Source organism: Nannospalax galili, unplaced genomic scaffold (genome assembly GCF_000622305.1).
Source record: "Nannospalax galili isolate Female #2095 unplaced genomic scaffold, S.galili_v1.0 scaffold127, whole genome shotgun sequence".
NCBI classification, from domain to species: Eukaryota; Metazoa; Chordata; class Mammalia; order Rodentia; family Spalacidae; genus Nannospalax; species Nannospalax galili.
The window spans coordinates 985,353-1,009,925 of record NW_008360326.1 but is presented as its reverse complement, the minus strand read 5'-3'; the positions used below and the strand labels follow the sequence as shown (position 1 = coordinate 1,009,925).

The 24,573-nt window shown below is 38.0% G+C and overlaps 1 protein-coding gene across 1 annotated transcript in view; it reads left to right on the top strand.

Moving 5' to 3' along the window:
* Abca12 (ATP binding cassette subfamily A member 12) overlaps window positions 1–24,573 on the top strand; it is a 168,568-nt gene that overhangs the window by 115,339 nt on the left and 28,656 nt on the right. The window contains exons 24-37 of the mRNA XM_008825667.2: window positions 1,936–2,265; window positions 3,777–3,846; window positions 3,929–4,063; window positions 4,913–5,068; window positions 5,969–6,155; window positions 9,469–9,687; window positions 10,797–10,993; window positions 12,422–12,582; window positions 13,831–14,067; window positions 14,893–15,043; window positions 17,957–18,209; window positions 18,831–18,917; window positions 19,863–19,956; window positions 23,696–23,823. Of these exons, the coding sequence (XP_008823889.1) occupies window positions 1,936–2,265; window positions 3,777–3,846; window positions 3,929–4,063; window positions 4,913–5,068; window positions 5,969–6,155; window positions 9,469–9,687; window positions 10,797–10,993; window positions 12,422–12,582; window positions 13,831–14,067; window positions 14,893–15,043; window positions 17,957–18,209; window positions 18,831–18,917; window positions 19,863–19,956; window positions 23,696–23,823 (2,405 nt within the window). The remainder of the gene's footprint in view (window positions 1–1,935; window positions 2,266–3,776; window positions 3,847–3,928; window positions 4,064–4,912; window positions 5,069–5,968; window positions 6,156–9,468; window positions 9,688–10,796; window positions 10,994–12,421; window positions 12,583–13,830; window positions 14,068–14,892; window positions 15,044–17,956; window positions 18,210–18,830; window positions 18,918–19,862; window positions 19,957–23,695; window positions 23,824–24,573) is intronic.

The following is a 24,573-nucleotide window of genomic DNA, read 5'->3' as shown; positions in this document are numbered from 1 at the left end:
AAACCAAAATGTCTTTTTTTTCCCTAATGATAATAAGACCTGCAAGTAGGGGAACATTCTGTAGTGAATTTTTGCTCTGCGCAAGTTTTTCACTTTGACTCGTGCTCCCATTCCTATGGAAACTTAACTTGAGTCTTCACTACGGAGGGTGCAGGGCCAAAAACAGAAGAGCAGGAGGGAGAGAAGGTGAGGGAGAGGCCATAGTTAGCAGGAACAGTCGTCGGCTTTTCCTCAGTGGTGATCAGCTCAAGGCCCATAGCTCAGACTGTTGGCAGTCAGGAAGCTGTCTCTATGGTAACAAGAGTAGCAGCGTTATTTAATGTGATATGTTGCAAAAAACGTAAAGTGAAATCTGCTATTTTGACTCAGAATAAAATATCCAGTACATTCATTACTGTTATGGCGGTTGTTGGTTTCATCAACAGATTTAAGCGAGACATTAAAAAGATTTGTTCTGTAAAACATACTGGACTATACAACTGTTAGTGAAGCATTTCTTCTATTCTTTTTTAAAATGCAACATTAGATTCATAAGCTTAATATGAAATCATATGTATCTAGGTACTTCCAAAGCATCATTTTTACCGGTCCATGTTCAGAGGGGTTGATGTCAGCAGACTCTTTTTGTGTTAATGCCCAGACAGATCTTGCTGCTGGGTCTTCTTAACTTGGTGGAATGTCTTGTCCCCTATGGCTGTCACTGAGTCATAGAAGAGTATCAGTTGAGAGACAGGCATATAGCATCTCAGATACCTGAATTCATTCTGGGGATATAAATGCCTTTTTGTAAAACAAGATGGCGTGATGGACACAGACTCTTAGAATGGAAGAATGATGAAGTCATGGCAAAAGGCTGCAGGTCTCCCTTCATGTTTCCATGCTTTAAATGAACCCTTATCTATTCTATTTCTCTCTTGAAACATGAACAATGATTGTGTTGCTTGTTAAAGGTTCTTAAAAATATATGGATTTTTATTATTTCAATCTCTATACTGAACTTGAAGTTAAACTGCTTGTGGTTTTTCACCAAATTAAAATATTTATGTTCCTGCAAATGTCAAGCTCATGTTGCAAACCTGTGTAGGAGAACCCCTGATTTTGATGTTCTATTCTAAATCACTTTAATCTAAAGATGTCAGCTAGATACCAGTTTCAAAGTAGAACTGTAATGTACAGAAAAGAGTTCTGTGTGTGTGTGTGTGTGTGTGTGTGTGTGTGTGTGCCTGTGTCTGTGTGTCTGTGTCTGTGTCTGTGCATCTCTGTCTGCATGTGGTGTGGAGATTAAACTCAGGACCTCAAGATGCTAACAAGTGCTCTACCACTGAGCTATAATCCCAGTCCTGGAAATACATATTGTTGTTTTTTTAATAAGATGCTGGCTGATCTTTAAAATTTTTCATTTTTTTAACTTATTTTCTTTTGTGTATGAGAGAGAGAGAGAGACAGAGAGAGACAGACAGACAGACAGAGAGAAAACATGTGCCCTGGTGTACGTGTTGATTCTAGAAGATAGCTATCCAGAATCAATCTTCCTCTTGCCATCTCTGAGATCCAAGTATCAAAGTCAGGTTATCAGACCCGCATGCAAGTGCTTCTGCTCACTGAGCTATCTCATCAGCCCTAGAAATGTATGTTTCTGTTTTTACAAAAGGCCTTCTTCATCAAAATCATTCTGTGTTGGAGTGTCACTCTGGAAGCATGTAATCTAACAGGGGCTAGTATAGAAAGTTATATTTCACATTCCAAGCTTGAACACTTAATCATTAGATGTGTAGTTCTGGCCGGAGAGATGACGCAGCCATTAGAGGGGCTCACAGCCAAAAGACAGGAATGTGTAGTTCCATTTATAAGGAGACATTTGTCATGATACAAAAGTAGCTGCTCCATAGGACTGTAACAGCTGAAGAAGCATCTAACACTTCCTCCTTCTTGCAGTACATGAAGATGATGGGCGTGAACTCGTGCAGCCATTTTTTTGCCTGGCTTATAGAGAGTGTTGGGTTTTTGCTGGTGACCATCATGATCCTCATCATTATCCTCAAGTTTGGCAATATTCTTCCTAAGACCAATGGGTTCATTTTGTTCCTATACTTTTCGGACTACAGTTTCTCAGTGATTGCCATGAGCTACCTGATCAGCGTCTTCTTCAACAACACCAACATTGCAGCTCTGATTGGAAGCCTCATCTATGTCATTGCATTTTTCCCATTTATTGTTCTGGTTACTGTGGAGGATGAGTTGAGTTATGTTATAAAAGTATTCATGGTGAGTCAACTGTTAGAGTGCCCGATGTGATGTAAAGGCCCCTTTAGTTTTCTAATAGCGTCTCAAGCTGAAGGTACTATATAATTAAGAAATTTAGTGAAAGCAAAATAAACAACTGTCCTAATGATAGATTTTATCTGATTGTTGTATACTATGAAAGTAAATGCTATTAAGATATCGTTCCTGAACGGCTAAAATATAACCTACAGTGTTTTAGGACCGTCAAGAATTCTGACTTCGCCAGGCAGTGGTAGCACTTGCCTTTAATCATAGCACTGAGGAGGTAGAGGTAGATGGATCTCTGTGAGATCGAGGCCAGCTTGGTAAATATAGTGAGTTCCAGGTCAGCTGGGGCTACATGGAGACCCTGTCTGAAAAAAGAAAGAAAGAGAAAAAGAGAAAAAATTCTGACCCCTCTGTCGTTCAAATCCTTAAACATCTTAGAACCTCTAGTGTTGGAACTATTTTCATGTATGAATAATGCACACGGTTTTCATGAGTTAAAGCAAATCTTACAGCAAAGATGATGAAGAAACTGGCAGAATATACTCGAATTTGCATTATTTTCTGCTTTTTTGTTTAAAATCACTAAATTAAGAAATGCGGTTCCTTAATGAGGCTGGAGAGATGGCTCAGCAGTTAAGAGGATCCCCTGGAACTGGACGATGGTTGTTAGCCACCATGTGGGTACTGGGACTCGAACCTGGGTAGCCTGCAAGAGCAACTGCTGCTCTTAACTGCTGAGCCATCTCTCCAGCCCACCTTGAGGAGTACCTTTAATTCAGCACTGACTACTCTGGGCTTAAACAAAACTTAAACTTATTTGTGGCAATTTTCAATATTTAACCAATTAATACCTGAATATATTTTCATTCATAATTATTTTATTACCTGAAATAAATTTATAAACATTTTCTGGTCCCTAATGTTATCATTTAATTTGAGACTATTATTCTGTAATTTCTTATAAATTGCTGAGCAACATTACTGAGTTTAAGCATATATCTTTTACAGGCATATATCTAAACATGTATCTTTCCAAGTCATAAGTTTCTAGTATAAGTTTTCTACATCTCTACCTCTTTACTCTTTTTGATTCTCTCTGTTTCTCTCTGTCTCTGTCTCTGTCTCTGTCTCTCTCTCTCTGTCTCTGTCTCTCTCTCTCTCTCTCTCTCTCTCTCCTTCGTGCAGAGTTGTAACATGCTTAGTAAAGGTCCTTAGTACTTTTTTGAGACAGGGTCTCCCTGTAACCCCAGCAGTCCCAGAACTCACTATGTAGACCACACTGACCTCAATCTCACAGAGATCTGCCTGTCTCTGCCTCCTGAGTACTGTGATTAAAGACATGTGCCACCATGCACACCTCTGGGACCTTAGTATCTTAAAATATATTACAGAATGAGCATCATTTTTTTTCTATATATCCAACAACAGTTTAAGCATCTTGAGATCGATCCCTCTGTGTGAAATGTATGAATTTTCTAGAACCGTCACTGTTAATTTCTTCCCAGAGCCTGCTGTCCCCAACAGCATTCAGCTACGCAAGCCAGTACATTGCCCGGTATGAAGAACAAGGTGTTGGTGAGTGCGCATTCTTTAAAATGTTCTATCTTTAACTGTGATGTGTGTCACACAAGAATAAGCATCTGTGTTCAATTTTTAGGTCTTCAGTGGGAAAATATGTACAAATCCCCTGTTCAGGATGATACCACCTCATTTGGCTGGCTGTGCTGTCTAATTCTAGCAGATTCTTTCATATATTTCTTTATTGCTTGGTACGTCAGGAATGTCTTCCCAGGTATGAACTTCCATCCCATAAATAGATGCTTCCTATGGTTGTCATCACTGTAAGTCAACAAATGTATGTGCTGTAATATTTGGCTTTTGTACGTAATCTTCAGAAAGATATACTAAAATCCCTAAATTTATCAAAAATTTTGGATCAAATCCACTGCTGCATTCTATCTCTAATAGTCCTTTTACAAATGGAGCAAATAAAAAAAAATCATGGCATAGTGTCAACTTAGATATCCTAGTCTTTCCACATAGAAACATGCTATATTATAAGGCAAAACCCAGGTCTCTTAATTTAATGGAGAACTGACTACATTCTAGAAGGCAGACTGGACCTCAAGCAGTTATATGTGTTTATGTGTTTTTCCACTAAGCTTTATTTACATGTATAAATCTTTGATGAATAAATGAATAAAATGACATGATTGTACTTGAATAAAGTGATTTAAAAGGTGGTTGTGTGGAGCCAGAGGGCATATCTCTGTTTACCTGGGACTTGGAGTAGGAACAGAGATTATTGCAAATGGATCATGATAAAACTCTGTGGGTTTGTAGAATTATTCTAACACTGGATTATGGTAATTCCTGAATTCATAAATGAACTAAAATTCATTTAACTATACACTTAAGTACATAAATATATAGTATATATTTATACTTAAATGAAGCTGTATTTTCAAAAATAAAAGTTATCTTTTTTGGGTTCAAAACCAAAACCACCTGTTTAGTTTGTATAATTTTTTTAAAACAAAGCTCTTTTCTGAATCATTTACAGTATTCCATTATTTAATTTCTGATGTTTAATGTTGAAAATCAATTAATAATCACTCTTCCTCATCTATTCTCATTACAGGGACATATGGCATGGCAGCTCCATGGTATTTTCCAATCCTTCCTTCCTATTGGAAGGAACGATTTGGATGCATGGAGGTGAAGCATGAGAAAAGCAACGGCCTCATGTTCACCAATATCATGATGCAGAACACCAACCCATCTGCCAGTAGGACGAGTAGGTCGATAGCATGTATCATTTTAAGAGAAATGACATAAAAAATGCATGACTAGTGGTTTAATTACATTTTTCTAAATGCCTAAATTATCATCCCTTTAGTCATGGATGAGTATGTCTACACATATGTCTTTGCACTCTTACGGGGATTGAATTGTGCCTTATTCTGGGCTCATTAGCTCAGTAGGTTAGCATATGGTGCTAATTAGGCCAAGGCTGTGGATCCTTTTGTGGTCTAGTTTGATTCACACAGAGAAAAATTTTGTTCTTTGGCCACAATCCGCTCCCCTTACTCCAGCCATCTGCTTCCAGTCATAACAAGTAACCAAGGAACGAATAGGGGTAATTTAGCATAACCCGTAACTAATGGTAGAAAAATACTGCAAAAGTCAGGCCTCACTGACACTGGGTGAGTACTGTCATCTCCATGAAGTAAGGATGCCCTGTGTAAGTGGCCCTTGGGTGATGCCTAGAGGAAGGACAGATAAGGAAATGAACTGGGTTCTGTAAACCACAGAGCTGAGCTGGCCTTGCCACCGTAAAAATCTCAACTTGCAGACATTCATTCCATAGCTGGTGTCATCCTGCCCAATCGGACAACACAGCTTCAGGCTTATCTTCTGAATATTTAAGATATGTTGAATAAAAGAGAAAAACTATGATACTGTATTCTGGAACTGACTTGTCCAACAGAGAAGTCTGACATAACAAACCCTAGAGAATGAGTCTGTTCATTCATTCCATGAGCAAGTAAGACAGAAACTGAGGACCATAACAAATCGGTTGTTTCTGAACTATTTTTAAACATAATTATATCCATGTAATATTCAGTTTTGAAGAAAATTAACTCTAGCTCTATTTATCTGTGGTCTTACAACTCTTCTCTTGGTTTCTCTCCAGGTCCTGAGTGTCTGTTTCCCTCCAACATTGAACCTGAACCCAAAGATCTCCAGGTTGGAGTTGCCCTTCATGGGGTCACAAAGATCTATGGCTCCAAAGTCGCTGTTAATAACCTCAACCTGAACTTTTACGAAGGACATATTACATCACTTCTAGGGCCAAATGGAGCTGGCAAAACAACAACCATGTATGTTATGTTCAACTTAATGTCAATGAAGGAAATTATTAAACAGATTTATATCAACTAAGCTTTTATATTTAAAAAAAGTACAGCCATGATATTCTCTTGATTGAATGAGATGGTTCAACTTGTACATTATAGAATGAAATCAGAGGGCCCAAACGGTGAGCTCTAAGGCCATCTTGGGCCACCAGAGGGGATGTTTATCTGCTCCACTTAATGGTGGCCTACCCAGTGTGCCTTAAAATGTTTAATTCAGTGCGAATTCCTAATAATGGTCAATATTCTTGGCATGACTTAAAGTAGGAAGTTCTGGAACATAGAATGTTGAGGCATGGATTGTTGTTGGTTGGGCTCATTAAGGATTTTCTGTTCAATCACATGAACTCTCTGGATCATCCCTGGTCATTGATCTGTACTGCTACGTCTGTCAGTCTGTCTCATTTCTTTGCATTTCTATCCAGGTCATGTATAAGTCCAAGTTTTCACATCTGGTATTAGCACACATAGCCTTAGTTGCTCCATCACAAGAAACTTTTGCCTTGATTCATGAGGAAACAGAAGAATTACCAGCATCACCATACATAGGTCAAGATCAAGACCAGTATATGATCTGTACTGCTACGTCTGTCAGTCTGTCTCATTTCTTTGCATTTCTATCCAGGTCATGTATAAGTCCAAGTTTTCACATCTGGTATTAGCACACATAGCCTTAGTTGCTCCATCACAAGAAACTTTTGCCTTGATTCATGAGGAAACAGAAGAATTACCAGCATCACCATACATAGGTCAAGATCAAGACCAGTATATGGGGTTTTCTTTCTTTCTTTCTTTCTTTCTTTCTTTCTTTCTTTCTTTCTTTCTCTTTCCTGACTTTCCTGTGTCAAAAAAGATAAGAATTCCAATATTTTTTTTTATTTTGTAAATTTTTAATTGCGTTTTTGTGTATTTCATAAAGAACATCTTAATTATCTCTGTACCCCCGTCCCCAGTGGCACCTCTCATATGCTCCCCCCACTGAAATTCATGCATTCTGTCATTTGTGTCGTTTCCATGTCCACATTCCCTCAGTGCAAGTTCATCCAGTGACATCTAGTAAGTCTGTCTAGAGTCTTTCCCTTTAAAATGATCAGTTCTTCATCACCCAGGAGTAAAAAGCTGCCAGTAGTTCCTCAGCTAAGATTGGGGCCTGCTGCCCATTTCCACATTTCTGTGTTGGACTTTTCTCTGCTTGAGTTTGCATGAGTCTTGACACCATTGCTGTAGGTTCATATGAGCAAGGTCCCAGGAGCCTAAAGAACTCCATCTCCTTATGCCTGTGCACCTCCTCCCTGCTTCTTACAATCTTCCTACCCACTCTTCCACAGTGGTCCCTGAGCCCTGGGTTGCCTGGAGTTTAATACAGGAGTCCTGTCCAAGGATCCACACTTGCAGGCTTTTATTCACTATGCTTTGGTCATTTGTGACCTTTTGTGTTCCTGGGTCTGTTGCGTGAGGGAGCTTCATTGGTGAGGGATGAGAGATACATTAGTGTTCTCTTTACCCCATGCCTTAAGTGTAGAGGTTGCATTGTTGATATGCCGCTTAACTTGGGCAATTCACAGACAGTCTCTGTGTATGACCAGCTGTGGAACTCTGTAATCTCTGTCTATTGAAAAAGAAGCTTCTTTGATGAGTGGTGCCTGGGATACTTGTCTGTAAATATAAGGATCCATATCTTACACATAGTAAGAAATTACATTTGTATAGGGATGAGACAGCCTTGGGGTTTTTCTCTAAGATCTATGACCTCTCTAGCCATGTGTATTTCGCTATGTTTACAGTACCATACATGAGTTTCCCCATTGAATGGGGTTTAAGTCCAATTAGATAGCTGTTGATTAACCCCCAAGATAAAAGTGCCACTACTGCACCAATGTTGTTTGCTGTGCTCATCACTGATGTGATTATTAAGTCTTAAAGCTAGAATTGAAGCATCGATTGATGTTCTCCCTTACATTATTTTATTATCATTTTTTGATGATTTGCCCCCAATGTTTCACCTTGCTTACTTGGCATCAGTGTTAAGATGCTGTTTAGCTCTAGTCATTCCATTTTGAATCATCTTGAGTAGGTTCGGTGATCGCTCAAATGTTGAAATTAATATTTTGCAAAAAAAATAAATGGAGACAAACGAAGGTCATGACATGAGTGAGCATATAGTACAGTCTCTTATTTGTGTGAACCGTTGAAAGCCAGAGTTGACTTTCTAGGGAGAATACAACACTTTAAAAGTGAGATTTCTAATAGAAGATAAGAGACCAGTGGAGAAAAGGGATAGAGAAGGTGTTTGAAGAGCTTATAATTTTAGCAGAGAATGCTTTATTTTATCAGTCTAGATGTAAACCTTTAAATATAAAAAGGAAGATGCTACTTGTACTTCAGTGGATTTTATGAGAAAATTGTGTATTATAATGATTCGTTATTTAGTACTATGACAGATTGGTGAAAAATCAGGCCCTTTCCCAGTCCTCATGAAGTTTATATTATAATGAAGAGTAGAGGTAATTATTAAATGTGTGCCCTAAGCACTTGAAAGTGATGGGGGTTTATCTAGGTGAAAATACTCCAGTCACAATAGAGAGAAGGGCACCAGAGATGACCAGAGTATTTTGGAAGAAGTAGGCTCTTCCAGATGTGGGCTCTGCAAGTGGTGATGGATGCTGCCCCTGGTGGTAGCTGTGAAAATGGAGAAATGTCAGGGTCAGGAGACCAATACACAAAGGTGCAAAAGTGACTTCTTTCTGAATTGGAGTTTTGTGCAACCAGTTTGCGCATTTATTTCACCTAACGTGAGCAGTAAAAAGATATGGAATTTTGGGTGTATCGTACTGAGTACGAGGACCATGTAAGGCATCTCATAAAGAAGTAGCATCATTTGTTGGGCTGATAGGACAAGCCTGGGATGGAGTGGTGGGATCTGGTCTAGAGATAAAAACTGGATACTTTTCAGCTTATAGTATAGAATTACAAGGAAGCATCTGAATTTTCTCAAAGAGAGTGTGTTCTTTCAATTAAAAAGCACCTTCAATTTTATCATTATTAGTACCACCACAGCCACCATCATGTAGTATTTACACAGCACTCTAGAGGATTAGACACTTAAAAGTCATTTCTACTTTCTCTCCACTCAATACCCTCTTATTTTGTAGCTTGATCTTGCTTATAGAGATATAGTGTAACATTCTTATTTTTTTTTCTAACACATGAGATTTGTTTAGTCTTACTCTTCAGTTCACATGATCGGTCCATACCTAATTTACCGTGTCTTTATTTCCAGCTCCATGCTGACTGGGCTGTTTGGTGCCTCAGCAGGTACCATTTTTGTGTATGGAAAAGATATTAAAACAGACCTGAACACAGTTCGGAAGAACATGGGAGTCTGCATGCAGCATGATGTCTTATTCAGTTACCTCACCACAAAGGAGCATCTTCTCTTATACGGCTCCATCAAAGTTCCTCACTGGACCAAAAAGCAGCTCCATGAAGAGGTGAAAAGGTGAGTTAAGGCAGGAAGAAGTACATGAGTTGCTAACCTGTCCCAAAGCCACATAGCTTATTGGCCAATCTCTGATAATAATTCCAACAGGAAAGAAGCATCTCCCCACAAGCATTTTGTTTTGTTTTTACCTACTTCTCAGTAACATATGTATTTAATGTCATCATTCTCTCCAGTTAGTCACCCAGGAATTTGCCAACTCTTCTTTGTGGCTCTTAATGCTGGCCCTAATCCAATCCTCTCTTTCATTTCTACATGGATGAACACTGGTCCAAGCCTGTTAACTGGACTCCCAGCTCCCTCATTTTATCCATTTTTATTAAAGAGCTGAGAGCATGATCTTTGTCAGTTGCAAATTAGACCACGTAATTTCTGCATTGCCTCAAGTGGCTTTTGCCACACTCAGCATAACACTCCGTAATGCCATTATCAAGGCCCTCATATCCTCCATGACCTGTCCATCTCACATCTGACTATTGCCTTTCACTCTCTCCAGGCACTCTGCTCTGGCCACATTAGCCTTCATATACACTTGACTACACACAACTGGCTCCTGCCACAAGCCTTTCTATCTACTCTTCACTTAACATACCACACCCTTCTCAGCCATTTCACCTACCACAGGCCAAATGACCTTTTCCTGATCTCTCCTTCTCTGACAGTGTCTGCTATATATAAAATAGAAGTCTAAAGGAGCACAACCGAGGCACTCTTCCTCATACAGTCTCTTTATTTTGTGCTGATTACCACCAGGCATATTGTAACTTGCTTGAGATTGTGTTTATCTACTGGATTTTCCTCATATTCCTGACACATGCACATGTATATTGAAACATAATCACCTTATGAGTAGGAATTTTGATTTGCTCATTACTTTTCTCCAGGACCTATGACATGATCTGGCACAAAATAGTCAGATGTTCTAACCATTTGTCAAATGAGTGAACTATATATGTTCTCTTATGTTTCTCTTAGCATTAATTTTATGCCAGTAATTAGATGATAAATGGTAATGAACTATTTTGTATTCTCAGTACTGTATTATACCTTATTGAAAACATGTACATTGTTTAAGGAATCCAATAGCCATCATTCATTATTTTTTGAAGGACTTTAAAAGATACTGGACTGTATAGCCATCGTCATAAGAGAGTTGGAACATTGTCAGGAGGAATGAAGAGGAAATTGTCTATATCCATAGCTCTCATTGGTGGATCAAGGGTAGTAATTTTGGATGAACCATCCACTGGAGTTGACCCATGTTCTCGTCGAAGTATATGGGATGTTATATCCAAAAACAAAACAGGTATGATATGTTTTCCTAACTTCTCCACTGAACAGTCATAACCTACCCTCTGGGTTACACAAAAGCAATCTGAAGCCTTTTCTGTTTATAATAGCCTTTAAATGTGTGAGATAGGTTCTTTCTTTTCCCAGATTTCTCTTCTCTAAGGTAAATTACTGGGTCAATTCATTGAAATACCTGTCCAGGATTTACTGTGAGTTGGGACTTGTGCATGCTGTGATCATTGCTATGAATTCATATAAATAATTTTCCAAATGTCTGGTAAACTCTGTTTCTTTGTGGTCATCCACCCCCTCTGGCTCTTACAATTTTCTCACCACCTCTACCACAATGATCCCTGAGCCTTGGGAGGTAGAAGTTGGGTACAGTATCCAGTTCAAGATAATTACTCTGTAGTCTCTTATTCTCTGCACATTGTCCACTCGAGGGTTTCTGTGCTAATCACCATCTACAGCATAAGGAAATTTCTTTGGTGAGAGCTGAGAGATACATTAATGTATGGGTATAATAATAAATTATTAGAAGTCACTTTAATAATATATATATTATATATGGCAGATATATATATATATATATTTATATATATATGGCAGAATAGTTGTATTAGGCTTTCCCCTATGGCTTGTGTCCTATCTAACCACATGTTCTTAGGCCTGATATCAGTGCCAGGTATAGACTCTGTCTTATGAAACAGACCTTAAATCCAATTAGAAAGCAATCAGTTACTCCCATAATATACACACCACTATTACACCACAGACAGGTATTTCTGAGAGTATGTAGACCCAACAGATGCCTCAAAGTTTGCCTAGAGAAGCATGCAATATAATTAGAGATACGAAATGTACACAGGTGAAAGTAAGCTGAAAACAGACTAAATAAGTGCTAACAGGACGTGAGGCCAAGGTACAGTGGAGCAGACTACTCAGAGAGGAATATTTAAAAAGTCTTTAAAATCATTGCTTTTTCATAGTGAGGGAAGGGGGAGAAAGAGAGCATGTGAGAGAGTGAGAGAGTGAGACAAATGAGGGAGAAAGAGAGAGAGAGAGTGCAAGCTGAAGTTTTGGGAGCAAAATTCTAACAGATGAGAAAGAGCCACCAAAGCAAATGATGTTCATCAGCAGTAGAGCAGAGTGAACGCTTACTGCCAATTATACATAAACACCCCCCTATATATTTGAGTCCCCTTCTGAATTCCCTTTGATCGTTTTAGACGTTCCTCTGTACAGTGTTTATTCTTCCCAATCAGCTCATAAAATGTCACTCTCGTTCTCATAGGGCACTGGATTTACTCTAAAGTCACAGAGCGTGTGACTTTAAAAGATGCATGTGTTATATTAGGGAGGTTTTTGACTGACATCATTTATTTACTCTTGGGGGCTGTATTTCCGGTTTTCATGGTCTGTCGTTTTCAACTGTATTTTCAAGCCAGAACAATCATTTTGTCAACACACCACTTGGATGAGGCTGAAGTGCTGAGTGACCGCATTGCCTTCCTGGAGCAAGGTGGGCTCCGGTGCTGTGGATCCCCGTTTTACCTCAAGGAAGCCTTTGGGGATGGGTACCACCTCACACTCACCAAGAAGAAGGTTGGTAGGAGAGGAAACGCGCAGATTGTGGGCTTATAAGTTCATTGCTTTTATAAAATGGAAACACATTTTCCCCAATTTAATTCATTGATAAAATTCATCAATATGACAGCTTAAACGGTTTTTAAACCTCAGCAAGCATCTTGGTAAAGCACTCAGATTATTGCTCCCTTCCTAACAGTGTCTGATTCAGTAGATCTGGGTTAGATCTCTGGAATCTGCTCAGTTTCTAGTGAGTTTCCATGTGTTACCAATGCTGCTGGGCTCTGCACAAAATGATGTCCATCTAAAGGTTACTGGTAAACAGTCAGCCGTTTAGTTTTCCTAACTCTTTAGTCTATGCGGCTAAATTTAAGTTTTCTCACTTGCGGAGAGCAGACGAAAAGAATGGATGAAGTCATGTTGGCTTGGTTATGAGGAGTGCATGAATGCGAAGCGGAGTCTGTGGTTGAGGTCACCATCTAAATGACAAAAGAACCTCCTAGAAGAGCATGTGACTTTAAAAGATGTATATATTAGGAAGGTCTCAAATCATTCATTCCATATGTAACTTATCTTGACATGACTTCCAAAATATAAAAAGTGATTCATCATTTTATTAAGAAATCCATGCATTGGGAAAATATATTGAATGACATACTCAATTATTAGTCTAGGCATTGAGGCTGAATCAGTGAAGTGGTGCTATGAACTTCATATTCTGACCAACTTTGTAATGATGAAATGTAAAAAATTCAGATGTTACAGTCAATACGTGAATTGTTTCATGCATTAGCAATTAATAAATAGTAAACCAGTATATGTGTTTTTAAATGTAGGCAGAAATAGACCAGGAGTAGGAAAGAAGGAATGATTGGTAGTGTAGTTTTTAAGTTGTGGGAGGAAGTTCTAGTTTAGCCATGAGTTGGAGTGAGTGAGAGCGTGGGGCATGTTACTGTCTGGAAACAAAGACTTTGAAGACAGCATGTGCCTGAGCCTGATATACCCTAGCAACAAGAGACAGAGAGCTGACACTAGAGTAAAGCAAGGAGGAGAAGGGAGGGTGGGCAGTAAGGGTGATGAAGGTGGAGTGGGAGAAGGGATGGAAATAATGACTTATAGGTGACCATAGGGTCCCCACGTGGGACAGGGAACACTAGTGGGATGATATGTGATCTGACTCCAGGCTGAAATGACCCCTGGGATTATTTCCCTTGGGCTCTACAGTGTATAGAGGAAAGCTTGCTTAACTTTCCATTTTGTCTGTAGAGTCCAAATCTAGATTCAAATGCAATATGTGACACGATGGCTGTGACATCCATGATCCAGTCACACCTCCCCGAAGCCTACCTCAAGGAGGATATTGGGGGAGAGCTTGTGTATGTGCTCCCTCCATTCAGCACTAAAGTATCAGGAGCCTACCTGTCACTCCTGAGAGCACTGGACAAGGACATGGGTCAACTCAACATTGGCTGCTATGGCATTTCAGACACTACTGTTGAAGAGGTACATGGACATTTCTTTATTGTGTGTATATGTATGTATGCATGTATGTATGTATGATGTGTGTATGTATATATGTATGTCTGCATGCATGTATGTATTTGAAGTGCTAGGAAGAGAAGCCAGCACTATGAGCACAGGCAAATGCTGTATCTCTAGACTTTATCCCCACTATGTGTGTCTGTGTGTCTGTGTGCACATACACTTGTGTGTGCATGTGTGTGGAGGCCAGAAGACAATCTTGGGTATCATTTCTCAAATGTCCACCTTGTTTCTGAGACAAGGTCTCCCACTAGCCTGGACCTCACCATGCATGCTAGACTGGCCAGCTAGTGCGTCCCAAGGATCCGCATAGCTCCACCTCCCTGGTGCTGGCATTGTACATGTGCACCGTGACATTGAGCTTTTTAAACGTGGAATCCTGGGGTTAAACTCAAGTCCTTATGGCACTTTACTGCCTGAACTGCATCCCTAGTCCCCTACTACTTTATTTTCTTTGATGTTGATATGATTTGTTATGCCCTTAAAATAAAGGATTTTTTTCTAAAAAATGAAGTACTTTAAAATAAATGTTACAAAAATCAGAAAATCTTAAAAATCTCAGTACCATTCTAACAGAATACTGACTTCTGAGAATAAAATTTTTTTTCAACGTTATTTTATCCCAAAGATGACAACAACTATCTTTTATATGTAAAGATATTTTCTTGAAGTCAGATGGTAAATATTGTCTTAATAAATGTGATAATAATTCAGAATTAAAATTGAGGTCAAAATGAAAAGAGACATGTACTCTTGTTAATGAAATAGTCTGACTTTTCTTTCTAGGTCTTTTTGAACTTGACAAAGGAATCACAAAAAAGTGGTAATATGAGTCTTGAGCACTTAACACAGAGGAAAGTTGGGAATTCCACTATCAATGGCACCTCGACTCCTGACGATTTATCTGTGAGCAGCAGCAACTTTACAGACAGAGATGGTACAGATCTAACCTGTATATTTTGCTTAATTTTTGTAAATCACATAGTGAGAAAAATAGCAGATTTTCATTTTTTTTAGAATTCAACTTTGAAATTTGTTTTAAAATTCTGAGACATGAAAGTATCCTTTCAATATACAAAATATTCATTATCACAGACCATAAGACAATGAAAGCAAAGTGAACATGGAAAATACCCTGGATGTTGCTGAGAAATGCTCCCTCAACTCCCCAAAAGCAGTTTTCTGCATGTAATTTTCTATAATTTCAGATGTGCTTAACAAGTTGATTCTTCCTACAATTGGTGCTGTCCAGCAGAGGGCAAAAGTGTCTCCTGAGGTAGTGCACTTCTATTATTAGGCCAGCACAAGGGAAACCAAAGTCATTTTAAAAAATATATTTTATTTTTTATTTTTATTTTATGTGTATAAGTGTATTGTTTACATGTACGAAAGTGCACCCATGTCATGCAATGGCTGCAAGAGGTCAGAAGAGGGCATCAGATCCCCTGGAACTGTAGTTACAGACAGTTGTTATCTGCCATGTGGATGCTGGGAATTGAACCCACATCCTCTGCAAGAGCAGCGAATACTTTGAACTGCTGAGCCATCTCTCCAGCCCCAAAAGCAAAGTCATTTTTATAAAAGTGAAAAAAGGAGTCACCCTTTTTAAGGTACCTCACTAGAGAAGACATCTAGCTTCTTCCCAACTCTGAATCACTTGGGGGGGGGGGGGGGCAAGAAAATGCTTTGTTGGGGCTGGAGAGATGGCTCAGTGGTTAAAAGCACTGACTGCTCTTGCAGAGGACCCAGGTTCGATTCTCAGCACGCACATGCGGCTACAAACCATCCTTAACTCCAGTTCCAGGGGAATCTGACACCCTCTTCTGACCTCCACAGCATTGCACGACATGGGTGCACTCACATACATGCAGGCAATATACTCATACACATAAAATGAAAATAATTAATAAAGATAATTAAAAAAAGAAAAAGCTTTATTTGGGGCAAGATGTTTGACTTGTATCAGTATCTGTATCAAAAGGTTTTGGGGGGTTGAAGAAATAGCTCAGCTGTTTAGAGCACTGGCTGTTCTTGCAGAGGACCCAGGTTTTGCTACCAGCACCCACATGGCAGCTGACCATCTGCAACTCCAATCCAGGGGCTCTCAATGTCTTTCTGGCCTCTGTGGGCATTCCATGCATAGGTGTACTTCCATACAGACAAAATACTCAAATAAAAACAAACAGATAAATAAATGTTTCCTCTTTAACTTTTCACATGGGATATGTTTAAAAACTCATGTTTTTTGACACGAATTTGAGGGGTTCAGCTCTTTGAAAAAATGGCTTTTATTGTCATTTAGTCTCTTTCTAACAGTTAATTTAGACTTCTGGAAACACTATGTACTTGAGGAAGCATGCAATAAGATGACATATGAATTGTAGAGCAGACATTTCAACAGTTTGCTTAAATTGGGAAACATCTCTAGGAACAGAACTTTTAATTAAACATTTGCCTGTCTCTAAAACTCAGAAAAGCCCAGCTCTGATGTTTGGTTAATTCTGGAATCTGAGTCTCATCTGTCCTCTGCCACATTCCTCGTTTATCATCTGTTGCGGGTTATAATTGCAGAGTCCGAGGAATTGAGAGCTTTGATTAGAAGGTGGTCATCCGCCTCAGGAAGCAAATGCTGTGTATTTGCCCCTGCATTTTCCTCACAATTCGAAACTATTCTTCATTCCAAATGTTCCCCTCATTGACATTATCTTTGAGAAAGCACATTTACTCCATTTTGATACACCTGTAAGTCATCCACATGTAATTTCTCAAGAAACAGAAAAGCATACTAATTAACTCAAAATATTCAGCTCCTCGTACAATTCCCTTTTGCAGGGATATGAGTTTGCATTTAAACTTGTTCACTCTGTTTAATTGGAATTCATTTTAAATTAAGCAGCTTTGTATTTTTCCTTATCAGCTAAATGAAGATCATGATTTTCTGTGCTGCATAATTTGTGATGGAAATTTTTAAATGTACACAGAGTTGATGAATACCATCGTCTTATCATGTGTGAAACATGTGTGGTGGCAAGCCTTTGGAAAGAATGCTATATATGAACCTACACTGGAGAAAGCTGCTGAAGTTATTAGCCCCAAGGGCTCCACCAGCAGTTACCTTAGCTCCCCTGGTTCTCAATAGCAATGTAGATATTTTTTAGCCTTTGGAGAGCATGTCAAAGTCAGGGTGGGAGCCAGACATATTTGCAATGAGTCCTTTTTGGAGACACTAGTGGTAAAAGTGAAGTTTTGAAAGGTTATAATCATTCCAAATTTCTGAAGAGTGTTGAATGAGAATTACACCTCGAAGAAGAGTCACTTTTCCAACACCTAGAGTGAATTCGTTGGAATGCATGTTGGAGCATCAACAACTAGACTAACCATCCGAGTTATAATGGAAATGAGTTCTTACCCTAGGTTGATGTTTTAGTTTCTATTGATAATACTTGAATTCAATCTTGACAAAACTATTTCCTGTGTATTCATACTTAGTAATTACATACCTGCTCTGCATTGAGACTTTGGAGTGGGGGAAAAAGTTCATTTATAAACTTCTGAATATATTTAACTTTTCCATGTAAAATTAGCATATAGATGTATAATAATATTTTGTGCCAGTAAGTTATAATTTTCAAAGCACTTTATATACATCTATATATGAGGTACATATTGTGGTCCCAATTTGGGGCAACACTGAGAAATGGATTTACCAAGCCCCCACTCTGAATATTGAAAATAGAAGCTTTTCCCATCCTACCACATGATACCACACATTCATGCTTTGTGACGTTGTAATACAACTTGGTTTATATTGATTTCCCAGAACCATATCAAATCTCTCCTCCTTCCTCAGACAAGGTCCTGACAAGAAGCGAGAAGCTGGATGGCTTTGGACTATTACTGAAGAAGATAATGGCTATTCTCATCAAGAGGTTCCACCACACCCGCAGGAACTGGAAAGGTCTCATTGCTCAGGTCATCCTCCCCATTGTCTTCGTGACCACTGCCATGGGCCTTGGCACACTGAGAGATTCTAGCAACAGTTATCCTGAGATCCAGATCTCTCCATCCATTTATGGGACCTCTGAACAGACAGCCTTCTATGCGTGAGTTGTTTTCAAATAACTAAGATTGTTTCCATGGGGCTTTGACAGGTGTGTCTGCACCTGAATGAAGGGCATGGGATAGAGAGGAATGCAGAGCTTAGAATTCTGCTAAGGGAGTGACAGTTTAGTCTACTGAAAAGCTACTTCTATCCCCAACAAGTAACTTCTAAAGCATGTTTACATTCATCCACAAATAGGGTGCGTATTTATTTTTAATGACTAGATTTTAATTAAGAAAGCCAAGTTATGTTTTGCTTTCCAATTTATTTTAATATATGGAAAATAATGTTTTGTTTGCCTGGCAAATACTGACTAGCAGTATTAGATTTCTGTGTAAAATAATGAGATATATGCAATATGTGATCACTAAATGCATGTCGTGGGAGAATATCAAGGCAGCAAAGGCTGCATCATTCATAGATTTTTAAGAAAATAATCCTCCATGCGAAAGCTCTTGCCTAGAATATATGTGGATCTGGTTCAAACCCCAATAGAAGAGAAAGGGAGAGAGGGGAAGCAGGAACAGAGGAAGGGAGGAAGGGAAGGGAAAAAGCCATATGGATGGCATAATTTCATGTGTTCAAGTTACTAGTGAGGAGTCTGTGTTGCTTAATATTTCAGGAATTTTGATCCAAGCACAAACAGGCTGGTCTCGGCACTATGGAACTTCCCTGGCATTGACAACATGTGTCTGAACACTAGTGATTCGTGAGTGGCTATTGATCTTTGTTTTCACTTCTTTTCAACATTCCCGTTTGTGTGAGTGTGTGGGAGCGCTTGAGGTGCATGTGTGCTATTTGGCTGGAAAAGGGTAACACTCTGATAGACAATCTGTGTCTAACAGATTTTTGTACAGTTCTTTTAGACCTTCCCTGGCCATGCTATACCATAATAGTGAACACTAGGGTTCTTATATTTATACATCTCTTTTGTATACATACTTATATTTTACAATCACAACCTTGTGAATGATTAGTCCATTTCATTTTTAAGGATTTATTTATTTTTATTTTATGTATATATGTGAGTTTCTACATGTATGTTAGATCCCCTGGAACTGGAGTTATAGGCAACTATGGGCCAATATATGGGTGCCAAGATCCAAACCCAGGTCCTCTGCAAAAGCACTGAGCCATCTCTCTAGCTCCATTAATCCCATTTTACAGACAAAGAAACTAAAAGACTAAGTTATTTGTTTTAGGAAGTCTAGATTGTAAGATGTGAAGATAACCTGAGATCCAAGTTTTCTAACTCCAATTCCAGTGTTTTTGTACTATGTGGTGTAACTTATTTAAACATTCAAGATAGTACATAATATATATTAATCTGATCTTGGTATATTATTATGACAAAGCCTCCCCTTCCTGTTAGCAGAGAGGATGGGACGAACAAAGAGAGCATGAGGAATGTAATCCCTGTCCTGCTCCAGCAAGACAGTTCAGAGCTAATAGATGCTCTCCCGCAATCCCCCCACCAAAATGTCAATGCATATCTAAGTTACAGAATATCAATTGTACCTAGCTTTATGCACCTGAATTTAACAACAAATATTTATTTATATGCTCCTACACAAAGATGAGACCATGTGCACATGTACACACACGCACACACACACACACACAAACTTCATTCCAATATTATTTTCATTTGCAGGCAATGTTTAAGACAAGATGAACTGGGAAAATGGAACACCAGTGGAGAACCTACCAGCAATTTTGATGTTTGCTCCTGCTCAAATAACATCCAGGTAAAAGAGAAGTCAGTTCAGTAAAGCAGGAAAAATCAGAGAATAACTATTAAACTTGGAAGATTTGTCCAGATTACCAAAGAGTCAGTAAAATTCCATTTTATTGAAGACAGTAGCTCAGAGTTATGGACCTGGACAGCTCAAAAATATTGACCTTGAACTTCAGGTCACTGTTTTAAGTCCAACTCGGGACAAATATCCAAAGGCAGGTGATGATCTTTGTGGAAACCATCTCAAAATGAATTTTTGATCTTGGTTCAGTTCTAGCTAGAAAGCTCTGTTTCACGGGACAAAAAGTGACCATAACTGTTGTACTTGAGGGTATAGTGGCACTGCCATTATAGCAGTCAGCTGGAGCATCAGGCACAGGCCAGGCTAGACAGGAATTGCATGTTTCCAAACAGCAGCTGAAGGTATTTCTTTCAGGAAAAATTATTTCCTGAAAGAAATTTTAAACATCCAATAGCCACTCTTTCTATGTTCTATAAATACACATCTTAGAGTTCTAAGCTTTTCAACTCAAACTCTTAGGAGATCTAAATTAACTGGACAAGTTCAAAATTCCTGATTGGATCACTTATGTGTACCTTGTACATGACATATATCTAAACAGAGCATTCTAGAGGAGAGATGACATTGTCAGAATTTAAATAAAAATTATAACCATTATATCACATAAATTTATATAATTAAGCGGAACAACTTACATTTTTAAATTAAAATATTGAAGTGAAGTAAAGTCGCTATTATCTTCTCAGCATCACTAAATCAACTTATTTTCTCGTACTGGAAGAATCTAGCAATATTTTCTTTGAAGTGTCATATGATTGTACCCTGACCTTAGTACAATCTTTTAGAATGAAAATAGTTTTGGTGAACACATCCATTTTACTGTTTCATGAAAGATAGTTACTAACAATAAGAACTAGATTCCAGAAAGATCTTTTGGAATCCTTTAATTTTTAAAAATTAGTCTTATCTAGTACTTAGAGTTTTCTCCTTCTTTAGCAATTTAAAAAAAAATTCTTATATTTTATTTAGTTCTCAAGATCAACTAACTTAATAGTTAAAATTGGAAGCTAAATAATTTTTATTAATCCAAAAACCATGAAAAATTTTAATTTTTCTGTCAATTGATTTCCAATTATTTAATAATCATAAGTCACTTTGCATAATTGATGCTGCGTATGTCAGACATATGCTGTGTAAAGTAAAGCTCTAAGATTTTGGAGGAAAACAGGTATATACATCAAAAACACAATTAAGAAAGTAAAAAGGAAATTCCAAAAGTGGAAGGTGATATTCACAATATTCAATAAAGGACGTATTACAGAGTATATGTAAATAACTCTTGTTAATTGGCAAGAAAAACATAGATATCCCAGTAGAAAAAAAAATAGCAAGACACATGAAGGACCCTTTCATAAAGACAATATCCAGTGGTCAATAAACATGTGAAAGAATTATGGACCTTCTCCCCCAGCTCTTACAGTCTTTTTACACCCTCTTCTGCAATGGTCCCTGAACCCTGGGTTCATTGCCCTCTGTTGCATGAAGGAGATTCATCGATAAGAGTTGAGAGATGCATTAATATTCTCTTTAGGCTTACTAGACCCCAGTGGATGAACTTGCACTGAGGGACATCAGGGGACACTAACTTGACTCGTGGGGGGAGGTTATAGGAGGGTACCAAGGGGGAAAACGGTATAAAGAGGAATAAGATGTTGTGTATGAAATACACAAAAATTCAATTTAAAATATATTTTAAAATATGGGGAAGGGTAGTCATCACTTGCCACAAACTAAAGTCACAAACCACTACCACCGTACATTCACCAGAATGGCTAAAATGAAGGAGGAAAATTTCAAGTGTTGCCAAAGATGTGTAGGAGCCATAATTGCTGTGTTATGTTGATAAGAATTTATTGTGGTCAAGGTTTAAAATTGGCATATGATATATATTACTATATTTGGTGGTATAGTAGCATATAATACGGCTGAAAATAAATATGTGCTGTGGGACTTGCAATTCCGTTCCTGTTTCATACCTACCCTTTGCAAACGTGACTAGCTTCCCCAAGAAGCAAATATTGGAACACTCAAAATATCAAGATGCTAGTCACCCAAATGTCCACCAACAGTCAACAGATAAATCAAATATAATTTCCTCAGTATAATACAGAAAATGGGAATGACTGATCTACAACTATACATATCATGTGCAGGAAAAAAAACTCAAAACATCAGACAAAAAAAATAAAACTGACATTTTTCAATTTATATAAAATATTTAAAATAGATGGATCTGGAAATCATCATGTTAAGCAAAATAAGCCAGACTCAGAAAGACAAATGTTGGTGTTTTCTCTCATATGCAGAATCCAGATGTATACCTGTATTAAAAACTCCTCTGTGTTCCTTTGCAGATAGTCCTGATTTGAAAGTAATGTGAGGTGGAGGTTTTCAAACTGATGTGGTTCTGTCTTCTGTTTAGCTGCTAGTTACATAGATGTGTTCAGTTTGTCAAGATTCCTCAAGCAGTACCTTCATAATGCATGTGTTTCTAGCTATGTCTATATAATTTGATAAGAAGCTAAGCTTCAGAATTATACTGTCTACATGAAGGTACCTTCCTCCAATTTTTGGGAAGGCAATGCTGTTCTGAAGTTTGATCTTTACGTTGATGCAGCTTGATGTAGGTGAAATCCAGCCTTGACATTTCCAAGCAACCTGCAACTTTCTATAGCAGACGTGTGGTGCTAGCCTCTGGCTCTGGAACAGTGTGAGTGATAAAAGGAAGAGCTAGTGATGTTAGACTTTCTCCAGATTAAATATCATGGCAACGAAGCTTCAAAAGCTAAATGAGAAACAATTGTCATAAATGTAGAAAGCTATAAATGTAAAAGTAAGTGTATAAAGTAAGCTGTAAAGCTGGGAGTGGTGGCACACATGTAGAATCTCAGCACAGGAGGTGGAGGCAGGAGGATCAGAAGTTCAAGGGAATTCTCAACTGCATAGTAAGTTCAAGGTCACCATGGGCTACATGAAATCTTGTCTTAAAACTGCAAATTAAGAAGTAAATAAAAACATAAGCACCAAGAAAATGTCCATGGTAGTACTAAGATGCTCGCTGTGGAGTACCATGCGCGAGGGGATGCAGGCACTCTTGGTACTATATTTGTGACTTTTCTGTAAGCCTAAAAGAAGTTCCTCAATAAATAAGTGTACATATATAACTAATATGTGAAATGTATATGTAAACCAGTATATTTAATGAAGTTCTTACTCCTAGATTAGATAGCTAAAACTAATGGGTTGTTAACTTCCAATTCACTGAGAAGTTATTTCTCATAATGTTATCTTTTTAATTTAGGAAGACTTTTTTTCATTCACTAAAAATTCTTGAGGGAACTTTGAAGTTTCTCTATGTTCATATTATTCTTTAAAAATATTACCTTGTCAGGACAGTAAAAGAAGGATCATACATTTTTTAGCTTGTGCTATTCTTGGCTATAAGTTAGTCCTGAACACATATTTGTATTCTTCAAATAATAACTGTTCTAATTTCTTAACAATAGGCAAGTTAACTTTTTGTTTAAAGTTCCCAAAGTCAAAGGAGTTTTCTTGTATTCTAGCCATTGTAGTAATAAACTAACAACAATACAGAAATTTCTTCTTATTGTCTGTTTAATTTACATAGTATAGGTGGAAAAACTTCATTTCTACTTTTATTTTCCAGGACTGTCATAACATTAACTATTCTCCGCCTCATAGAAGAACTTATTCTTCCCAAGTTATTTATAACCTCACTGGGACCCACATGGAAAATTATCTTATATCAACTGCAAATCATTTTGTGCAAAAAAGGTGAAATACTGTTTATAACATATTTAATGACTTTCTGAGTTTTATGGTAACTGGCTCCTAAATTTGAAATAGTAGAGGCAACGTAATTTATATAGTTAAATTTATAATTGATTGGATCACTGATGTGTTTGTTTATATGGTTAGAGTCTTCATTTTATATAAAGAGCCTATGTGTTGAATTTAGGTAATGACAGTAAATCAAGATTCAAGTGTGGAAACTAAAACACATTGGATTTTGGAGTCTTATAATGTATTGTTGAATGGCCCAGAGTGGTGGTGCATGCCTTTAATCCCAGGATTTACCTAGGAGGCAGTGGCAGGAGGATCTCTGTGAGACCAAGGTCAGCCTGGTTTACATAGTTAGTTCCAGGCCATCTGTGACTACAGGAAGACCCTGTCTCAAAAAGACCAAAAAAAAAAAAAAAAAAAAAAAAAAAGAATTAGCCAACTCTAAGTGACACAGCTACAATGGAACCTCTACAGCTAAGGCTCATAGAATATAGTGGAATAAGGGGTAGAGAGAATACTAAAGCATCTCAATTCTTATCCAATGAAGCTCCCACATACAACAGAGGGCCATGAACACTAAAGGACACAAATGGTCAAAGTGTAGAGAATAAAAGTCTACAGAGTGTGGGTCCTTGGACAGGACTCCTATTTATTTTATCTATCTATCTATCTATCTATCTATCTATCTATCTATCTATCTATCTATCATCTATCTATCTATCTATCATCTATCTATCTATC